This window comes from Tiliqua scincoides, chromosome 4 (genome assembly GCF_035046505.1).
Source record: "Tiliqua scincoides isolate rTilSci1 chromosome 4, rTilSci1.hap2, whole genome shotgun sequence".
Lineage (NCBI taxonomy): Eukaryota > Metazoa > Chordata > Lepidosauria > Squamata > Scincidae > Tiliqua > Tiliqua scincoides.
Genome location: NC_089824.1, coordinates 105,437,731 through 105,460,607, shown reverse-complemented (window position 1 = coordinate 105,460,607; position 22,877 = coordinate 105,437,731). Strand labels below are relative to the sequence as shown.

Below are 22,877 nucleotides of genomic sequence, written 5' to 3'. Positions count from 1 at the left end.
TGGCTCCCAGGAGAGACCTGTCAGGCAGCAGTGAGACTGCAACACAGTACTACAAACAGCAGTATGAGGTTTGGCTCAGCGGGAAGAGCTCCAGCATGCAGTTTTCATGTACTTGAAACAGCCCTCCTGAGGCCTGAGCCTCTTATTGCTGTTTGTAGCAACACATTTGTCCTTCCAACCCAAAAGTAACTGGCAATGATGACAATGCCAATTACTTCAGGTGGTACTTAATTAGACCATAAGAAGTGGTACATTGAGGGACAAGAGTGGAAATACTGCTTTAGACTCAAGAGTGTGGTCTGTCCTGGTCTGAGTGCAGGTTCCTTTCTGATTGCCATGTTACAAGTAAGAACATAAGAACATAAGAAGAGCCCCACTGGATCAAGGCCATAGGCCCATCTAGTCCAGCTTCCTGTATCTCACAGCGGCCCACCAAATGCCCCAGGGAGCACACCAGATAACAAGAGACCTCATCCTGGTGCCCTCCCTTGCATCTGGCATTCTGACATAACCCATTTCTAAAATCAGGAGGTTGCGCATACACATCATGGCTTGTACCCCATAATGGATTTTTCCTCCAGAAACTTGTCCAATCCCCTTTTAAAGGCGTCTAGGCTAGATGCCAGCACCACATCCTGTGGCAAGGAGTTCCACAGACCGACCACACGCTGAGTAAAGAAATATTTTCTTTTGTCTGTCCTAACCCGCCCAACACTCAATTTTAGTGGATGTCCCCTGGTTCTGGTATTATGTGAGAGTGTAAAGAGCATCTCCCTATCCACTCTGTCCATTCCCTGCATAATTTTGTATGTCTCAATCATGTCCCCTCTCAAGCGTCTCTTTTCTAGGCTGAAGAGGCCCAAACGCCGTAGCCTTTCCTCATAAGGAAGGTGCCCCAGCCCCGTAATCATCTTAGTCGCTCTCTTTTGCACCTTTTCCATTTCCACTATGTCTTTTTTGAGATGCGGCAACCAGAACTGGACACAATACTCCAGGTGTGGCCTTACCATAGATTTGTACAATGGCATTATAATACTAGCTGTTTTGTTCTCAATACCCTTCCTAATGATCCCAAGCATAGAATTGGCCTTCTTCACTGCCGCCGCACATTGGGTCGACACTTTCATCGACCTGTCCACCACCACCCCAAGATCTCTCTCCTGATCCGTCACAGACAGCTCAGAACCCATCAGCCTATATCTAAAGTTTTGATTTTTTTGCCCCAATGTGCATGACTTTACACTTACTGACATTGAAGCGCATCTGCCATTTTGCTGCCCATTCTGCCAGTCTGGAGAGATCCTTCTGGAGCTCCTCACAATCACTTCTGGTCTTCACCACTTGGAAAAGTTTGGTGTCGTCTGCAAACTTAGCCACTTCACTGCTCAACCCTGTCTCCAGGTCATTTATGAAGAGGTTGAAAAGCATCGGTCCCAGGACAGATCCTTGGGGCACACCGCTTTTCACCTCTCTCCATTGTGAAAATTGCCCATTGACACCCACTCTCTGCTTCTTGGCCTCCAACCAGTTCTCAATCCATGAGAGGACCTGTCCTCTAATTCCCTGACTGTGGAGTTTTTTCAGTAGCCTTTGACTTTTAGGTCTGACCTTTAGGTCAGAGACCTTTAAGTCTCGGACATTTGCTGTTGCTTATATTGCTTATATCTTCACTGGTCACTGGAATTATCCACTGAGGTGCTTTCCCCATTTGCCTCTAGAAGCTCAAATGGGAAGGTCAGCATAGCTTCGTTGTATTTTCAGCAGTGCAAATCTACAAACTGAATTGTCCATGCCTTTGGTCTGTTGTCTCCCAGTGAGAGCTCCTGAGAATTCTTAATCTTTTCATTTTAAAAAATATTCCATGGCAACTTGCAGTTTTTAAACCTAGCTATAATTAGTGTATCACTTCATTAGCACAACACTTGCGGGATTTCAGCAAGAGATTCACTGAATGCTTGAAAGCATTTTTTTCCCCTATTTGATTCTGCTCAACAGGGTATGTCCTAGTTGAATTCCTGGCATTAGGGAAAGAATGAGGTTGAATGGGATAGAAGAGATTGGCTGGCCAGAGTTATTGGGAAACCTTTTACAGTCTTAATAGAGCAAAATGGACATCAAGGGGCTTAATGCAACCATAGTTGAATTGTAGCGACCTCTTCACATTATATTTAATAATTTAAAAACACCACATTGGAAAACAGAACATTGTCTAACAGTCATTATAGTCCCTTATTAGCCATTTCAGCCACCAAAGAAAACCAACAATGTCATGCCTTAAGTGTCTACAAAACAGCTTAATCTTTTTAAAAACCATTTCATGCTATTCTTTGTTCTCTTCAAAAGCCATTTTTGAAACTAAAGACAAATATTATTTGGAGGCACAATTCTCCTCCTGCACAAAAGATCTGTCTGTACTAAGTAGGAAAGTTAAGCTTTCAAAGAAAGAAAACCATAGCACTAAAAGTCTGGACTTACAGTTAAGAAGCATCTATGATATTAGGCTATAATTCTATACACAGTTACCTGGAAGTAAATTCAACTGAATTCAGCAGGATTTTCTTCTGAGTAGACATGCATAGGATTGTGCTGTAAGGGCACACTCTTGGCAGAGGAAAACACTTTAAAATTCCATTAATTTCACATTGGGGAGATTTAAGCATGTGATTAGCTCACTTATCAGAATGAATTGGATTTACTAAGACTTGCCTTCGGCTTCATATGCCAATAAATCAGTGGTTCCCAAATTGTGAGCCGTGGCTCCCTGGGGAGCTGCAGAAACCAGCCAGGTGAGCTGCTGACGTATCGGATTGCTGCCCTAATGAGAAGCCATGACCAATGGCCCAGTAAGTCAAGGTTGCTGCCAGTCAAAAAAGTTTGGGAACTATTGCAATAAACTATTGCTATTTTCCTAAGAGTCAACAAGTTTGGTGTTATTCCTACATGTGGAGTGATGCTTACCACTTTTTTTCCTAGCTACAGGCAATTATTTCCTTGTGATAAACTTATTCAATTTTTTAAAAAATGTAGTTGATTCAGTGTGATTGAAGGTTTATTCTCTCATTGGCGTTTCCCCTGCTGAAGGGCCATCTGTGGTCTGAAACGCATATTTTGTTGTGGAATAGGTGTGTTTGTATACCCATTTGTGGATTTGTTATATTCGTTTTAGGAGATTCCTCTTCATCAGACATTCAATATAGAACAAATCCATAAAAATCATGAATGAGATGGCAACTTTTACCAAGAAGGATGAAGATAAGGAATTTGATTGGTTGGTGCCAATGTACGCAACTCTTTCGGTTTCAGCTGAAGACGAGACAGCCTGTCCAGGCCTGAGCACTTAATCACAAGTTTTATTGTCATACTGTTTTAAATGGAGAATTAACTGGAACAGGACAGTCTGTCTTCTCCACTGCCTTATCTCTGCTTAGTGACCTACCAACCCACTTCTGTGTTATTATGTGAATGAGGGAGTGTAGCCAGCCCAGCTGCCAATGTGAGCAAGAAGGTGGGAGGATGGGCTTTCCTTTGATCATTATGCGCCTTGGACTACCAGCATAAGATTGAGTGCAGTGGTTGGCTAGATTCTCTTACATTATTTACCTTAAAACAAAAAACACTACACACCTTCCAAGGAGCTATTTAAATTCACAAAGCAAGAACTTTTGAAATGATCAAGATTGTTCTGACAGTTCCACAAATCTGTGTTTGGGCATCACAAGCAGTCTTGCTTAAATGCATGCAAAATGCTTTGCTGGATCATATTGAGACCTCTAGTCCAGCATTCTTTGCAAGAGGAGGTGATCCAGGTGGTCCACTGGAACTGGCCAATGGTCGACGAGTGGATCATAGTCTCCCTCTGCCTATTCCCAATTACTGCATATGCTATCGTGGATAGCTTTATGGGCATGACTTACAGGGTGGTAAGGGAAATATTACCTCTCCCAAGTCTCGTGATCATCTCTTCCTCCCACCACAGCATGCAGTGCTGCCTGCATGGCAGAGAAAACCACAGGCTCAAAAACAACTGTTTTCCTGCCTGCCATTTGTCTGCTCAAATTCACCTTGTTAACTTCTTTTCTTCCTTCCTCCTGCCAAGAAACAGCCTGGGGAAGCCATTTTGAGCAGAAAAACAGCTGGCAGGAAAAGGGTTAAGAAGGCTTCCTCATCATTAGTTCTCTCCCCAAATAACTTTGATTCTACTAACCTCCTGTTACGTTACATTGCCAGTTGACCTGAATGTATGTCTCTTGTCTCCCACGACTGACAGTAGACAAGGAAAGCAAAGGCAAAAATAAACTTGTCGCTCTGCTTCTCTCATGAATGGATCTCTGATAGTCTGATTAAGTCTAGAATGTTTAGGGGCTTATCACTGGCACTCTGGACGCTGCGCCTGTTGCTTGAGCTTTGACCACTGCATATGCATAGACCTTTATTTAACAGCACAGAGCACAGTTTGGGAAGACCTGCTGGAGCCGGCAGACAGGTGGTGTCTAAAAATCCATGCAATCACATTCCGCTAGTCTCACTTCAGCGTAGAATGCCTGTCTACCATAGGCCTAACAGCCACGTTCCCTTCCCCCAGGCAACCTTGGTTTATCAGCTTAGATTCTCTGTAAATCCTCTTTCTTTAACCCCCCCCCCCCCAAGTCTTCAAAATAGTTTTTTAGGGTTGTAGAATTAAGCCCCTTAGGATTTCTAATTTCTCCGGGTGCCTTAATTCTGATCTGTGCTGTAGCTTCCTAGCTGTCTGCCACAGGAAACAGGCCCAGAAAATTTCTCTTTGATGTTTCAAAATCACTCGCTTTTGAAGTCACTGAAGAGGGTCCTGCTTCCTAGGCTTTTTTCAAAGCTAGTGCATAATGAGATCATTGTCATCATTGCCATTTCCCCACAATGCTCTCTGACCATGTGGGTATGTCACAACAATGTTAATGGTGATGAAGAAAACTTAGTAATCCTGCCCCCCCAACACCCACAACTACCTCTATCACCAGCTGACCATGTATTCATGTATTCATGATGCCTTCTGTGTGACCACAGAAATGCATCATACACAGGAATCCACAGGGACCTAATAGAATAGCACAATTATATCTTTATCATGTCCCAAGGGCCATTGGAAGTCCACAATTCTTTGTGCCCTCCCTTCCCCCTCCTGCATCTCTACAGAAATGCACTGTCTGTACAAATGGCCATAGAAATACATTAGCATGCAGAAAAGAGCCCTGAACCAAACCATATTGTGATCCTCTCTGAATGGGCATACGAATAGAAAGAGTGCTTCAGAGAGAATGACTTCCCCAAGACCAATGGCAGTGCAATCATCATGTAGCTATCTACTCAGAAGTAAGTCCCATTGTATTCATTGAGGCTGACTCCCAGTTAAGTGCAGGCAGGAATACAGCCCAAGTGAAATTCTTGACCAAGATGATAATTGAACTAGAAGCCATTTAGATGATAGCTCATTTTATTAACTCTGCGTTTCACCACTCTATATAGTATTAGGTGTTCACATTCACACAAGCTTCCTTGTACACAGAAAACCAGCTCTAGGCTAGATGGTGTGAATCTTTCCCTCTTGGTTAGAAAATATGACAGTTTGCAACCTGAATTCTTATGCCTAATTACAATATGCACTTTTTGAAGATCGCCCAAGCAACATGTGACACTACATATGTCATGTCATCACAGACTGAGCTTTACAGTGCTGTTATTTGGATCAGGTCCACAGCTAGAAGTAGAGAGCACTTAATTTGTTACCTCCATGCGAAAGATAGTCTCTAAAAAGTAAGAACGGAACCCTAAAAATGCCACTGTTGAGTTAATCTGACAAGGAACATTATACTGACGGCTTATTATGTGCATTTTAATTAGCACTGTCAATACTCAGACCAACATGTTAAACCACACCTTTCGCAGACAAGTACATAGATTCTCCATTCTCATACCAAGGATCACTACACAAATACCACTCCCTCATACACTATCAGGCTTGCTAGCAAACCAACCATAACTGCATTCTTAAAAAAAAAAAATCTTTAGACAGTTCTGTCTCACAAGGGATCTGGCTGTAGCTGTTACAGAATAGCTGCAAGTCAAACACATTCAGCAATAATTTATTATCTGGATAGGCACCCCCCTCCCCTTCAGAGTTTTAATCCCTAGAGACTGGTGGGGTAGGGAGCTGAAACCCCAGCATAGTATCTTTTCTTGCTGGTATCTCTTTTGTGTCTATTTCAGACTGCAAATCCTTTGCGGTAGGGAACCACATTTTAATTTTTTGCCACGTTAACTGCTTTGTGAACTTCTTGTTGATCAGCAGTGTATACATTAATAATCTCAGAACCAATAACTCCAGCGTATTTATATGCACCGTAATAAAATACTGAACCCCCAAAGGCTGAACTGGGGCAGTGATTTACTAAGAACAGGGAGCAGAAAACAGTGACTGGCCCTGGTAAACAGGGATAATTGGAATGGAGGTTTGTTAACCCACATCAGCACTGAGTCCTGGGAAGTATGACTAATACTAGATGCAAATGTACAGTGTCAACTCCTCTCCCCCTCCCCGCTTAGCCTTCATTTAGCAAAAGACTGAAAAATCTGCTTATATTAATCTTTAAAAAGCACTGAAGTAAAAGGCATTATTACTTGCTTACATCTGAGTGCTTGCTTGCATGCTTCACTAAATGAAGTCCATTATAGAGCTTGTGCTGGAAATTCCACAAATAGCAAGCACTGAAGCCTTAAATACTAGCACTGGATCTCTTTCCCCGTCCCTGGAAATCAGTACACGTTCTCCATTTCTCTGTACGTTCATTTTGTAGCTCAAGCTTGATTCCCTAAGCTGAGGGTTGAAGCTAGCCCTGCAGGGACTTCCTGTCTGGTCCCCAGCTCATAGCACTGATCATAAGAATTGGGGCCAGCCCATCCATGAGGCGAACTAAGGCAGTTGCCTCAGGTAGTGGACTGAGAAGGGAAGCCTCTGCCTGCTTTTGCTGCTTCTTCTCTTCCTCCTGCTCTGTGGATTCACAAAGGATGAGAGGAACACTCTAGCACACCTCTCCTCTCGGCTTCCTCTTCTACTCAGTTTCCCCTCTTGCTTTTTGAATCCAGGGAGCAGGAGGAGGAAGAGCGCACCACTATATAAGGAGGCGGTGGCCACCTTATGTGCTGGGAGGTCTTGGCTGGTCCTGCTATGGCCTCCTTTGCCTTTATTACACAATTCTCAGCTGCTTGTTTTTGCACAAATCATTGACTGTTTAACCCAGCAGTTTGCACACCTTTTAGTCTCTGCAGCCTTTTAAACTCATAAAAAGAGTCTCTGAACTCCTGTGCATGCGCAGTGCATGTGCAGAGTGGTGCGTGCAGCACAGGGCAGATGGTGGCCACTTATGGTATGCCCATGGAGCTTCTTAAGGTGTCTCAGGGAGCTCCACAGCTCCTAGGACCATACTTTGAGAAACACTGGTTTAACCCACCCCTTCTAGAATGAACAACCACACAGGCTTTGACAGAGCTGTCCCCTTTTTATGGATTTCAGCTATTTTATGGATTTCAGCTATTCACTCCCAATTGCCTAGGTCTTGACTTAAACATAAGAACATAAGAAGAGCCTCACTGGATCTGGCTAAATGCCTATCTAGTCCAGCTTCCCAGACGACACCAAACTTTTCCGAGTGGTAAAGACCAGAAGTGATTGTGAGGAGCTCCAGAAGGATCTCTCCAGACTGGCAGAATGGGCAGCAAAATGGCAGATGCACTTCAATGTCAGTAAGTGTAAAGTCATGCACATTGGGGCAAAAAATCAAAACTTTACATATAGGCTGATGGGTTCTGAGCTGTCTGTGACAGATCAGGAGAGAGATCTTGGGGTGGTGGTGGACAGGTCGATGAAAGTTTCGACCCAATGTGCGGCAGTGAAGAAGGCCAATTCTATGCTTGGGATCATTAGGAAGGGTATTGAGAACAAAATGGCTAGTATTATAATGCCGTTGTACAAATCGATGGTAAGGCCACACCTGGAGTATTGTGTCCAGTTCTGGTCGCCGCATCTCAAAAAAGACATAGTGGAAATGGAAAAGGTGCAAAAGAGAGCGACTAAGATGATTACGGGGCTGGGGCACCTTCCTTATGAGGAAAGGCTACGGCGTTTGGGCCTCTTCAGCCTAGAAAAGAGACGCTTGAGGGGGGACATGATTGAGACATACAAAATTATGCAGGGGATGGACAGAGTGGATAGGGAGATGCTCTTTACACTCTCACATAATACCAGAACCAGGGGACATCCACTAAAATTGAGTGTTGGGCGGGTTAGGACAGACAAAAGAAAATATTTCTTTACTCAGCGCGTGGTCGGTCTGTGGAACTCCTTGCCACAGGATGTGGTGCTGGCGTCTAGCCTAGACGCCTTTAAAAGGGGATTGGACAAGTTTCTGGAGGAAAAATCCATTATGGGGTACAAGCCATGATGAGTATGCGCAACCTCCTGATTTTAGGAATGGGTTAAGTCAGAATGCCAGATGTAGGGGAGGGCACCAGGATGAGGTCTCTTGTTATCTGGTGTGCTCCCTGGGGCATTTGGTGGGCCGCTGTGAGATACGGGAAGCTGGACTAGATGGGCCTATGGCCTGATCCAGTGGGGCTGTTCTTATGTTCTTATGTTCCTGTATCTCACAGTAGCCCACTAGATGCCTCAGGGACTAACCTACAGATACAGCAACTGCTACATCTATTTCTGTTGCTCACACTAGTCAGGAGGAAGATGAAGAGCCCTTTGCCTGGGTCCTGGCTTATATGGGGGGGGGGGAAGAAGCAAGTGGTGCTTCAGTCATCGTTCAGCATAAAATATAGTCCCCTTGTTAAAATTAGTTGCCAGCTTGAAGCTCTATGGAAAACAGTCTGTGCTAGTATCATCAAGGGAATAGATTAGAAACATGCCAAAGCCAGAAGATGAGAGTATGCATGTCCAGGGGATCAGATCATGCACTGTTTTTGAAGGAAATGTTTTACTGATTACACACAGTGCAACAGTGTTCACAGTACAATACAACAACTGTACAGTTGTGCAAATGGATAGTCAGTAGGATTGCAGTTGATCAATTAATCATTCCTGAGCCTGAATAACAAACCAGTCAAGCTGGGGGTGCTTGGATTAAAGCTAAACTGCATTCATTGATGTACAAGCAGCACTAGTTTAAGTATGTATACTCAAGAGTTAGGCCCACTGAGTTCAATAGTAAATACATCTTATGCATAAATTGGGCCAAATTAGATGTGGTGGAGGCAGCAGAACCAATTCTGCAAACATGATGATGGCAGAACTGAACTGTAAGAAGTGGAGAGGAAAACAAATTGAAGCAAATTGAAGCAAAACAAAGGAAGGAGTAAATCCCTCCCCAAGACCACTTTTTTCTGCTGGGGCTTGATGACCAGGAGTCACCTCTTCAGGGATAAAAACAGTTTCAGGTAAAAGCACAGACAGCAAGAGACCTGATCTCTCCTGTTCTGCTCAGCTGTCAGTGTGCCCCCCCACCTTGCATTTTATAGGGAATTGGCAGTGTTTTGCCATACAGCTATATCTAGCTCCACCTGTTTATAGTGGTGGACGTCCCATTAAGAACAATGGGGCAAATGTCCCAGGTGTGAGCCTTTAGGACCCTTTCCAACAGAGTTGGAAACTGTGCTTCCGGAAAAACGGAGGGACAGTTTAAAGCCTCGGGGAAGCCTCAGGAAGCTTCTCCGAGGCAGCATGCGGTCACGTGAGGCTCCATGAGCCTCAGGTGAGTGGGGGAGGACAATTTGCGTAAGGGGGAGCACCATCTCGGACCTTTGCCCAAGGAGGAAGGGCTGGGGAGGTCCACCACTGCCTGTTCACAGGACTGCAGCTTTCAGAGAATTCAACCTGTACTAGAAAAGGCAGAAATGTTTCATCTTGTTTCTGTGTCTGGGAGTTAAAGGGACAGAAAAAATCTTGGAAATACAAATATGCTGTCTCAACTAGGGCAGCAACAATCAGTTAAACCAATTAATGAATTCAAGGACTTACAAATATTTTTTTTTAAATGCCCCAGTTACTTTAATGCCATTTTTGTCCTACTCTCTCCTCTCTTAAATGGGGGCCTGTCACATCTCTTAAAAGGAGTCCTGCTGGTTCAGACCAGTGGTCCACTGAATCCAGCATTCTGCTTTGCACAGCCAGCTGAATGCCTCAGGGAAGCCCACAAGCAGGCATGAAATCAACAGCCCTCCCCCCTGCTCTGCAACTGATGCTCAAAGGTCTATTGCCCCTGGACTCAAAGGTTCTATATGGCCAGCATGATTAATTGCCAGTGATATGTATCCTTCCTCCATGGATCTGTCTAATCCTCTCTTAAAACCATGTAAACTAATAGCCTCCACAACACCTTATGGAAGCTAATTAAGTTCCATTACTTGATTGTGCAAAGTAGTGCTTTCTTTTGTCTGACCTGAATCTCCACTAATAATTATGACCCCAACTTCTATCACTATGAGAGATGGAGAAAATCTTTCTATCTCTCCACACCACATATAATTTTGTAAGCCACTAACCAGGCCTGGCTGAAGCTTGGCCACTGCCCGAGGCAGCATCAGATTTTGCTACCCTTCTGCACACCACTGCTTTGCAAACCTGGCAACATCAGCATTTTGTCTCTCTTTCCACCAGTGCTGCTGACACTTTCTTCTCTACCCAGATGCTTGAGAAAGTTGCTGGGTGAGCAAGGAGAGGCAGAATGTGGAGATCCGGACTTCACTCTCCACCTCCTTACCTTGAGCCCCTAGGCTGCCTCTTTTCTCTATGCTGTCCTGTTCATTCAAACAGGATGAATGGCACATGCTCTTTATTTGAAACAAAATGGCACAGAGGAAGGAGACAGTGCTCTAGATAAGAGGGCAAAGAGTGGGCCCTGGATCACTGTGTTCTGCCTTGCTTTGCTCACCCATCTGCTTTCCTAACCAGCCAGACAGAAGAAAAGATGGTGGTAGTGTTGTCTACCTGCCTGCCTTTCTCCAGGGCTGCTGGAGGTAGAAATTGGGCATTCATTGACCTGATCCTCTTACCACTTGAGCACTGGAGAGTTGACTGAAGTGGTTCAGTGAGCAGCACACTGAGGAGGGGTGGGTGGGTGGGCAGAAATAGGGTGGGAGAAACCTCTCGTTGGTTTGCCCACTTTCCACTCAACTTGAGCCTTTCAGTTGGCATCATGGACTCTGCCTCTAACACATTTCCCTCACCCTGCCCCATCCCAGTTGCCTTTTTTTAAATCAAAAAGTCCCCAAAATGTTAACCTTTCCTCATAGGGAAGGGACACCAGTCTTTCTTCGACCATGACCTCTTCCCTGATTAGTCACCACCAGTTCAAGCTTTAGAATGGATTTCTGCACATGCAAATTGGTACAAATGTAGTTGATTCATTTAATTGCTGGACAGCCAAATCCAGCTAAAATTCCCCCATGCCGATGCAGCAGCACTGGTATGCCTTGCACTGCATCCCACTGGGAAATTTATCAGGCAGGAGATCTCCCTGAGATGAAGGGACATTTTTCCCCTTGCCCCAGGCCCACTGCCCCAGCAGCTGCAATGTGGCAACTCGGACTTATACTAGCACAATTGCTGGCACAAGTCTGTGTTGCCCCCTTTGGTGGAACAGGACCAGGTAAGGGGATAGGATGCAGTGCATGGTGGTGCTGCTGATCCCACTCCTCTCTTTGGCCTGGCCTGCCTGCCCTTGCCCCCGCTACCACCCACCCTGTGCCCCTGTGGCAACTGGCACAGAACTCACCAAATCTGGTGCACGCTGATCCTTGTGCTGGCATGCGCGGGCCAGTGCAGACCATCACGCCTGCGCACTGGACTGCTATGCCACTGCAAAGTGCTTTATGGCACTTTTTGTGATGGCTTGTACCAAAGCAGTGCATGCTGTGCTGGTGCGCACACTAGCTAGGACTGTGCCCTAAGTGTTCTTTAATCAGGGAATAGTCTTAACATTAACTACTTTATGATTGCAACGCTGAAATTGGGTAGAGATAATTTTGTCTGACCGAGGACCTCTTTAGATAGCTGAGTGCTTTCCTACTGGGCAATCTGCCATCTACTGGGAAGTATCAGGCCCTTTGGTCCCTGGCACTGTAGAGGAGGCAGTTCAAAAAATAATCCTTTTGTGTGTGAAGGAAGGAAATTGGAGCTGGAGCTGCTGAGAGATGATGATAAACATATGGGCCACCTGAGGCTATTTTTACAAAGTCATATTTCAGAGCTGAACTTCTACGTTGTTCCCTTTCTCTTCTAAAACGTTATAATAAATGCTCTAATCCCAGGGACTTCCATCACTGTTCTAAGCCAGCCTTAACAACTGTTTGCCTGGGCTGATTAATAAGACTTTTGGGGGACAATAAAACACATAGGGTAAAAAGATAACTACTGGGAAAAAGAATAAGCAACTGAGGGCCCATTCCTATCCAAACTTGCAGCACTGGTGCAACCTCAATGCAGCCCTGAGGTAAGGGAACAAATATTCCCTTATCTTGAGGAGGCCTCTGTGACTGCCTCCCCACCACAGGATGCAGTGCATGCCCCATTGGCATGGCTGCACTGGCACTGGAAAGTTGGATAGGATTGGACCCTGAAACTCCACCCCTCATTATTTTAAGGGGGGGGGGAGTAAATCCTGTGTATATCATACAAATAGGTCTGGATGATTACAGGATGAGGTACATTTCCATTTTAATCTAAAAACAGAAGCAAAAACCCCCTTAATATGTTCTTCATTGAATGGTATACCTGAGCTACCCATTGCCATGTCATTTTGCATGGCAAAATTATACAAAACTTCACCTGCCACTGACATTTAAATAGCCTCATCCTCTTTCTTGCCCTTGCTTTTGAATCTAAAGCACAAACATTTCAGATCAGCTTCTAAAGGCATGCACACTAAATGTTTTTGCATTGCACCAAAGAATAAAATGCACATCATGTGGAAACTAACCATTTGCTGAGGCCAGAATCATGGCTTGAAGCATTTCTGTATCAAACTGGTTGTTTGGCCAAGTTCCATTTTCATCTCCATTCTGAGATCTAGGGAGAAAACAAAACAAATGAACTATTTTAAAAAGACACAGGAGAGAGAGTGAGCTGACAATGGAAGAAACATCTTTCTTCATATTACATACAGTGTAGTTCATTGTTAGTTTAATGTTTAATGTTTAGTTTAGTGTTAAGTATTAGTTTAATGTTAGGGTGCAAAATCTAGGCAGGTTATGAACCCCAGAATTTCTCTCTTTAAAAACTATATGTATGATTGTTCGGATTTTAACAAGGAAGTCCTGGAAAAAGAATTATCCCCATATCAAGATCCCCTCCTCCTGGAGTGGCAATCAAAACCTTCTGGACCAGAGTAACAGCACTTGTTAGTCCCATCAAATAAAAGAAATAACGGGGAGAAAATTATTGACCATTCCAACTAAATCAGGATGTCAATCAGATTTCTTTAGAGATAAAACAGCGTCACAACATGCAGGGCTCTCACAACCTACTGCAGATACCGCCTATAAGTCGATCCCACAGATAAGTTGAGGGCAGGTTTTGAGCCAGCAATCATGGAATTTTCTATGACCCTCAGATAAGTCGGGAGTTAAACTTAGGAGGGTGTCTGACTATAGTTTTGTCTGAATTTACCAGAGGCCAGATACTGAAAAATAACCTACTACTAATTGCTACCTAAGAACTGTAGTCTCTAATTTATTAAAAACATAGTAAAAGATCATAAGATACATTTTTATTCTTTTTAAATTCTGGTCTTCACCACCTTTTGTAAACACTATCAGAGTAAATGCACTGTAAACAACATACCAGTAAAACAGTGGTTCCCAACCTGGTATTCACGTACTCCCAGGGACACTCAACAGGACCTTTAGGGGTACTTGAAAAAGAATGGAATAATGGCAGAAAAAGGCAGGTCATGCTCCAGAATGCCTTGCAAGACAGGAATGCCTTGCAAGGACCAGCAAGGCAGGAAGGGAGGTAGCTAGCTGGCTGTGAAAGCCCCACCAATAGCTAGTTTTTGGTCATCAATTCATCTATGAACCAGTGATTGAAAACCAGCACAGTAAAAAAGCTGAAACATAATATGGAAAGTGATCGATCCCCCAGAATTTCTCAGCACACTTCTGGTGCAAAGCAGTGCAAAGGCAGAGTCTTCTGTTCTTCAAGCAGATAAAAAGAGAAAACACTGTGATGAATACATGAAGTCTGGGCTTTCATATGGAGGAGTTAAGGGCTTGTATTATTAATTACAACATTTTGCTAATAGGAAGGGTACAATTTATGGAAATGGGCTGCCAAGGGATATGCAAGTGAAAAAGGTTGGGAACCCCTGCAGGAGAACCATGTATCAAATCCACCTTTAAGGTGTCTGATGTGTTAAGCCAGAAGCTCTACGTACAACATACAACCCATAACACATAACTAGGAGTGTGCAACTCAATTCACAGCAGAGAGATGAGATATTTGCAACCCTTTTTACTCAGAAGTAGACCCACTGCTTTCCATGGGTGTTATTCTGACGTAATGGTGCACTGAATTGTAGCCTGGGAAGGAGGATCCCATCCTGGTGTTTCCAAAAACAGACCTGCTTTGCAAGCATTTGCCAAGCAGAACCAGGCTGCAGCAGAAGGAAGGAGAATAAAAGGTTGGCTGGAATGTCCCAGAAAAATTATTATAGCAACTAAGGAGGTGCCTGCCTGAGCTGAGCAGAGAAACTAAACTTTTCAGACCTGAGAAAGAAACTTTTCAGAGTTGAAAGGCTCTGCCCTCTGATTGACCCAGAGATAAGGCAAAGTGATAATTGGAGCTTGATTACTTGGCAAAAATTTTCTATGGTACTCTGGTAAGCTGTTTTCTTCTCGAGCTGCTAATTCTGATATCATGTTTACTTCTGGCACTGATTTCCACCTCAGTCCTATGTGTGTATTCAGAATAGGTTGCATTGATTTCCATGAGACTTGCTCCCAAGAAAATGTAAACAGTATTTCAGTCACCCAGTTGCACAAGATCAATCACTTGGCTATAAGGACAATCCTTGTGATTCATCCCTGCTATCCAAATGACCACTTCTAAAAATTAACCCCTGAGTATTTGCTAAGATAAGTCTGCCTGGATGTTTGGAAAGCCTCAATCCTAAGTACAGATTCAGCCCCTTCAATGCATATCCATTGAATGAAGATCTGTCCTGTATGAAGGTTGTATAAGGACTTTCAGGTCACTCAGGTTAGAATACTTCCTATATCTCCTATTCAGTGGCAATACTGGAGTTTACCCCAAGTCTGCAGTTAAGTAGGCTTTGCCTCTCTAAGAAAGCCATCTGTTCAGGTTTGAAAAAGAGTGGAAAGTTACAGATGGAAAGAGGACAAATGTGATAGGAAGGAAAGAAGTGAAACTTTTGTTAGAATAGGGATTCACAAAACCCACCTGAAATCCACAGTGGCTGGAAAAAGCACACACAAATGAGTCTCTTTATCCAGCTGCGGAAATGGAAATAGGTTTCCTTCTGTGTGGCTGGAGATAACCATTTCAGGGGCATACAGGTGTGAATTCCTAGGGCACCCCAGCATGTTTCTAAGCAGCCAACAGCTCATGTGCAGTTATTTTCTGATTCTTAGGCCCAAACCTATGATGGCAGCTGATCTATTTGTTTGAACCTGAGTCTGTATAAACATATGAAGGGAGACACACTTGGATCACTTAATTGGGTCTTTCCCGAAATTTCCATCTTTCTCACCTGAGCTCCTTGTAATAGGATGCTGGGCATTTTACCTGGGACTTTCCACATGCAAAATACATGTTCTACCACTCAGGTATTGCTGCTAAACTAGGAGAGTTGGGGTGTCCAATATTTGGTGCAAAGGATGAGTGATCATGAGGGAAGTGGAATCCTTCCACTCAGTGCCTGCTGTTTGTTCCCCCGTATCCTCAAACTGACACATTTCCCTTTTTTTTTCTAATCCAGGGAGTGGTGGGAGGAGGAGAGGCTGCAACATCACCAGGTAAAGGGGAGGCACACACAGCATTTGGCACGCTACCTCTGGCACCAAGTGGTCTTGGGCCGGTCCTGAACTCTCTCATGCACAGCAGTGCTGTATTCCTATTTCATTTGCACCTACTTCAGGACTCAAACCAGAACAGTAGATGAATAAAGCATCCAGAGCAAGACTTGTGTAACAGGAGGGCATGCAAAACTTATGCTAAGCTCAGATGCAATGTTAATAGCATTGCTAAAATGCCAAGTCCACAGTCCAGGAACCTGTGCAGCTCCAAATGAAAACTATCCTGACCCAGGATAATGATATACACAGTATCAGGGAAGAAGCAGGCTGAGGGGAACATACATGAGATCAGCAAAGGCCCTTGAGAGATTTCTAAGCCTGAGATGGAGCTGGAGGAACTAAGGAGCTCTTTGGATGTGTTCTAATCTCACAGGGATCTTCACTTGCACTAAGTCAACCCAAGTGTTGCTCTTAAGCATGTCTCAGAATCTGCTCTGTGCTGGGATACAGGAAGGAAGTGCAGTCTATGAAATGTTTTCACAAGCAGATTTGGAATGGTTGAATCTCAATTCTGAAGATAATGAATACCTGATGGTGACAAAAATCACCCACATTTTCCCATGTGGAAGGCATACTGTTGCCATATGGGATGCAGAAATACATCTATGAAATATTTTAGAGAACAGTAATGTTTTGAGTTCCTTTGTTGTATGATTTTTATCTGTAAAGCCAAATGTGATTGGTAAGCACAAGGAATTCAACACTACAGGAATTCAGTATTACAGAATAAAGGGGGGGAAAGTGAGGTAAGAAGCAGGGGAAATGATTCAAATCAGCCTAGACCTTCCTATCCCAAAAGCTAGGATAAAATGTGGGGTATCTTAAATTGCTGTGGTGCTAAAGCTGGAACCTGAGTTCATGTGAAAGGGGTGACTTAATAATAATAATAATAATAATAATAATAATAATAATAATAATAATAATTTTCTTTTTTGCTGTTAAGAAGCCAATTTCAATGCAACGACTACACTTCAGACATTAAAGATGCTATCGGGCTAATTTTATATTTGCAGCGATTCCAAAAGGATCCTTTCTCAAAGAACAAACATCACTGAGACAGTTTTTTAAAAAAGCATTACAAAGTTCTTTAAAAACCCTCCTGTTATTCTGAATGTCTTCAGATGATGTTAGCAACAGAAGATGATTGAATGTCACCACCCAAAATGGTGCAATAATGTCCAATACACAGGCCTACAAAACTGAGAATCAGAAAAGTTTTTCTCAAACTTTATGGTGGTTTGATATGAATTTGGGGTGCCGATTCCAAAAATTCCAAGCACATTCTGCTTCCTTAAACATTACACCAATTCCTGGGTATATTTGGGGTGCTGATTCAAAAAATGGTATCTGTTTTGCTCTATCACATCTAGTTTTGGAGATATAGTATAGCCTCATTAGTGAATGGTTCAAGCAGCTTCCTCATGAGGAAGCTGCTTGAACCATTCACTAAAGAGGCTATGCTGTGTCTCCAAACCTAGAAGTGATAGGGCAAAACAGATGCCATTTTTGGAATTAGCACCCCAAATATACCCAGGAATTGGTGTAATGTTTAAGGAAGCAGAATGTGTGCTGGCCTGTATTATAAGAGTACCTTCCTGAAAATGTACGATTTTACATGAGAACCTGAAAGACCAGGGAAGAAAACTGAAATTCATGGCATTAGATTCTTCTGGATAAAATAAAATGGAGTTTGCTTTCTTAAAAATGCTTTCCTGCGTGGTAGAGCTAGCCAGCACTGCTCAGCATCTTTCAAATGGGCCCTCCTGCATCGAGCACACCAGCAGTTTCCATGGCAACACACAGTGTGTGTAGTACACTGATTGCATCACAAGTACTTCTTCTATTGAACCACTGCATTTTTACTGACATTTAATGAAATATATTAGCCCTGATGGGTTTTCTTTTTGGAGAGAAGGTTGGAGCATATACCTGCATACAGAGGCACAAAGGCACAGAGTGTACAGGAGGTCCCAGGTTCAACCTCCAGGGTTGTGAAACATGTCTGTCTGTACACCTGGGAGAGTTGCTGCCAGCCAGCCAGCCCCACAGTAAATGGACTGAGCATCTCACACAATGCAAGGCAGCTTTATGTGTTCAAGACAGGCAGTATAGCAATATTGCAATTCAGTTACTCAATTGAGATTTGCAGGATGTGGCAGAGCGAGTTGGCATATGGTCAGCATACTGAACCATGATCTCAGGAGATATTTTCACATACTTCTTAGTATTCTGAATATGGGCCGAGAAATGTTTACGTCTCAGAACCAGGACAATATTCATTTATTGTACGGAAATTTACTCATTTGGGATTTGTTCCACAGTGGTTTTCCAAGTGAAACCACCTCTGTTGATGCCCCCAGCAAATGAGGGATTATATCTCAGTTGCCAACAGTATAAACAGATGAGGTACTTTAACACCCCCCCTCTCCTCTCTTCCACCTATTTTCAGTGTCTTTCCACGCCTTGTATTAATATACTTTTGGAATATAAGCATTAAAGGGCATTTTGGATTTGGGGAAAATGTTACCTTCTTTGATTTTTCAAAACCCTCCATTGTCTAAAATGTGAAATAAAAGTAATAATTAAAGAGAGCTCTCTTTGACTGAGAAGCATGTTGGTGTACCTGGACCACTGCCCCAAGGAGGATACACATGCTTACAGAGCAGGAGTGGCCAACCTTTCAACTTTAGGGCTCACAGATGACAAGCTGCACCTGCTGAAATGCCCTCCTCTACACAATTGTTAAAGGTCCAAGAGCCCTAAAGTTGAAATGTTGGTCACCCCTGGTAGAGAGCCTATGCACATTGGAGAACAGAGCCCTGTGAAGGCAAGGCTTCAGCACATGTGGAGGTTGGATACGGCGAGGGGGTGAGGCCAGCAGGTATGATCCCATCCCTTTCATCATACAAGATCTGCTCAAGGCTTTTGTTGATCTCTCTGCTGTGGAAGTGCTACTCACAAAGGGCATTGGCCAGGCCTCTTAAGCCTCCCTGTCTCCCTGTCAGGGCCTAGGAGAGGGGAGGAAAGGAGATAATTTGTACCCAGGCCCAAGATCAAAAAGGGGGCCAAGGAGCCAAAGGAGGGGGCCCAGAAATTTCCAGGGATCTTACATTTTCCAATCTACTCAGACTTCTTGCCTGCAAGAGATGTTGGGGACACTATCAAGAGCGGCAGCTACTGGCAAGATATATGTGCCAGGCTGAGGAATGCATACATGACAGTCCACAATACAGTGTCAAATTTGGGAGGAAACTGGCCTGTTACAGTAGCTCTTTGGTTTGTGGATCTGCTTAGCATGAAGGAGTGTATAGGAGCTCAGGGACACAGCTGCAGGACTATAGCTGCTGCAGAAGCAAGTTTTAGTACTCACAGGACACTTTCCATTCTAGTGTGAGCCTAAATATGATGATGCTAATTTTCTACATTATTTTCTATATTTAAAAGATTTTAGAGGGACTTCAGAGTGTGTTTGGTTTTCCGTATTACTGTATCTTGCTGCCGATGATGCATGGGTTGATAGACTTGGGCTCTAAAGACTTTTTCAGCTGTCTCCATCCTGCCCCCTACCTTTTTTTGCCCCCCGCCCCTATTCTGCTCACCTTCATACTCTCCCCTGCTCTGATTCACCCCTCCCCCTTTGCAAAGGGACCCAAAAGAAACTTTGTACCCCCTGATAAAATTTCTCTCAGAAGCCCTGCTCCCTGTGGGTACGGAGAAGGCTACTTCAACAGTGCCCAGCCTTCCCCTCTAATTGCACATTATAGATGAAGATTTGGAAGAGGTGGGTGAACTGTCTTTCAGAAAAATTTATAAGTATTTTGTTGTACTTATAGAAAGGAAGATAATAGTGTGAGAAACACATTGTGGGACACTGAGGTGCTTTCAAACACCAAGCTTCTACACAATTTAAAAAGGTGTTAATTTACTGTGAAGCTATGAATGAGTTATGCAAGTCATTTTTAATAAGTGCCAATAACACCTTTACATCACATCCACCTCCTGTTTTCTCTAAATGGCTATTACTTTACAGAGAATTATGGTTGGGAATTCACTAAAAAGTATTTTAAATATCTTGATTTCTTTGTAAACCAGTTGCGCTGAGAGGGACACGCAGAAATATAGCTTAGGTTACGTGGCCTATGTACATTTTTGATGGAGGACTGGGTTCTGTATTAACAGGTATGTTCTATACCAGGGGTGTCCAAAGTTTTTGGCAGGAGGGCCACATCATCTCTCTGACACTGTGTCGGGGGCCGGGGGAAAAAAGAATTAATTTACATTTAAAATTTGAATAAATTTACATAAGTTTACATAAATGAATATATTAAAGATGAACTTATATGAATGAATGAAGGTCTTGCAATAGCTCAAGGCCTATAAAAGGCTTGGCACAAAGCAAGACCAGCCTTTCCTCCACTGCCACTGCTGCATCACAGACGTGAAACAGCAAGCAGTGGAGGGAGCTCTCATCCCACAGCTCATGGGAGAGGTCAAGCAGTTGCCCTCACGCTGAAAGCAGTCGCGTCAGGCCAGTGTGGGCTCCAACAAATCTCTGGAGGGCCAGGGGCTCCCCGAGGGCTGCATTGGGAGTCCTTGAGGGCTGCAAGTGGCCCCAGGGCTGGGGTTTGGGCACCCCTGTTCTATACCAAGGTACTCCAAATTCTGATTTCAGAATAAGGACATAAGAAAAGCCCTGCTGGATCAGGCCAAGGGGCCGTTTAGTCCAGCATCCTGTTTCCCACAGTGGTCCACCACCTGCCTCTGAGAAGCACGTAAGTAGGAGGGCAACACCTTGCGGCAATGAATTATACAGGCTGATTATGAAATGTTGGAAGAAGCACCTCCTTTTGTCCACCTTCAATCACCTGCCAATCCGTTTCATTGGAAACCCCAATTTCTAGCATTGTGAAAGAGGGAGAAAAATGTCTCTCTCCTCACACCATGCATAATTATATGAATCTCAATCATATCTTCCTCAATTGCCTTTTTGTCCTCCTAAGCCCCAGTTGTTGTAGACTTTTCTTGTAAGGAAGGTAAAAAATTGTATTTCTGTCCTACTTTCTTCTAAAATGATAAAAAAAGAATACATTTGGGAGGCAGAGGTGTTGTGAGGCGGACAAGAGAGCAGGGGTTCTTTTCCTTGCTTTGCCATGAGGAGCTGTGGCATTGCTGGGGCGGCAAGGAGGACAAATGCCCCAGGCGCCAGGATACGCCATCCAACCCCCTTGCAGTCCTCAGTTGGCCAGCACGCCAATCTGAGGGCTACCTTTCACCCAGGGGCATTCTGAGAGCTGTGGAAGCAGAGTGCTGCCTTCTTGACCCTTCAAAAGCCTTGTAAAGGCCTCAGAGGGCCAAAAAACATCACTTCCGATTTCACAAAAGAAATCCGAAGTGACGTTTTTATGCCCTGAGAAGGCATTCTGAGGGCCAGGGAAGCCCCCTCCCCAGCTCTCAGAGGACCTTCTAAGGCAGCCATTTTCAACCACTGCGCCATGGCACACTGGTGTGCTGTGAGTGATCCACAGGTGTGCCACAGGAATTTGTGAGAATTTGTGAGAATTTGTCATTTATTAGTAGGGCCAATGGGAGATGTGAGCCTCCTATTGGCAGCATGGTGTGCCTTGTCAATTGTTAAAAACCTGATGGTGTGCCTTGACCATTTAGTGCCTTGTCAGTGTGCCGTGAGATGAAAAAGGTTGAAAATCACTGTCCTAAGGGCTTTAAAACGTCACTTCTGGTTTCCTATGTGAAACCAGAAGTGATTTTTTCAGCCCTCCGAGGCCTTTACTAGGGCCTCCCTCCCGGGGCCTCTGACAGGGAGGAAGGGGATGGCAGACTGGCTGGTAAGAGGGGTGTCAGCTTGGCTGGTGGGGGGTGGGGGTGGCAGCTTGTGGTCATGGCCCTGGATGGTACCAGGGCCAGGATCGCCACTGATGAGAAGGGTGGATTTTGGATCAGGGTGGTGTAGCAATTGTGCCTCTTGGTGTGCTGCAACAACTCATCCTTTTGCCTTTTTTCCCTCTAAAAGCACATCAGAAGTATTTACCACCAGCAACAGCAGTGAGTAACTGCCAGAAAAAGAAGAGGTGTGCATGTGAAACTGTAGCTAGTAGGGAAAAGGAAAGCTACTAACCTGCTCCCCTCTCCACTTAGGGCTGGTACCTGAATCCAAGAGACTCTGAGGGGTTCACTGTAGTCCAGGCACACTTCTGCTACATTATACTTTTTAGTCTTTATGGTGCCCTCCAAACTTTAGACACTTGGGATGACACTGAAAGTAGCACTTCTGCCATCAGGGCATTCTGCTGGCAAAAGGGCTCCTTGAGTTAGCGGAATGCTTCTTCCATTCATAAAGGAAGTTTTTGATTGCAAAGGAACTCTGGAGGACAGAAGTGCTAGTCAGGATGGCATTCTTGTGATTTTGCTGATACAGACTACTATGGCTACCCTTCTAGAAGACGAGGAGATCATTTTTAGTCAGTTCTGAAAGGCTGGGTCAAAGCCACTGAGAAGAATCTTATTACCTTTCTTTTGGGTCCCTTCTCCCTTTAAATGCGATTTGGCTCCTAGGCCCCCTTTTTCTTGGCTCCCTTTGGCTTCTGGGTCCATTTCTGAGCCTGGGCCAAGGTACAATGTACCCCCTGCACCCTCTCTTAGAGGCCCTGGGCTGGGTTAGCACTTTTCTGTAGAGAAGTTCAGCAAAAGGCTGCCATTGGGGAGGGAGATTCATGTATTCAAAGTTTTCAGAAGCCAAG

At 44.1% G+C, this 22,877-nt stretch overlaps 1 protein-coding gene across 6 annotated transcripts in view; it reads right to left on the bottom strand.

The window, feature by feature from the left end:
* The window catches only part of LOC136647360 (protocadherin gamma-C3-like), a 270,585-nt gene that overhangs the window by 5,557 nt on the left and 242,151 nt on the right, over positions 1–22,877 (bottom strand). For all 6 annotated transcript variants that reach the window (XM_066622848.1, XM_066622850.1, XM_066622847.1 and 3 more), the window contains exon 3: positions 13,008–13,096. In XM_066622848.1, coding sequence (XP_066478945.1) covers positions 13,008–13,096 — 89 coding nt within the window. The remainder of the gene's footprint in view (positions 1–13,007; positions 13,097–22,877) is intronic.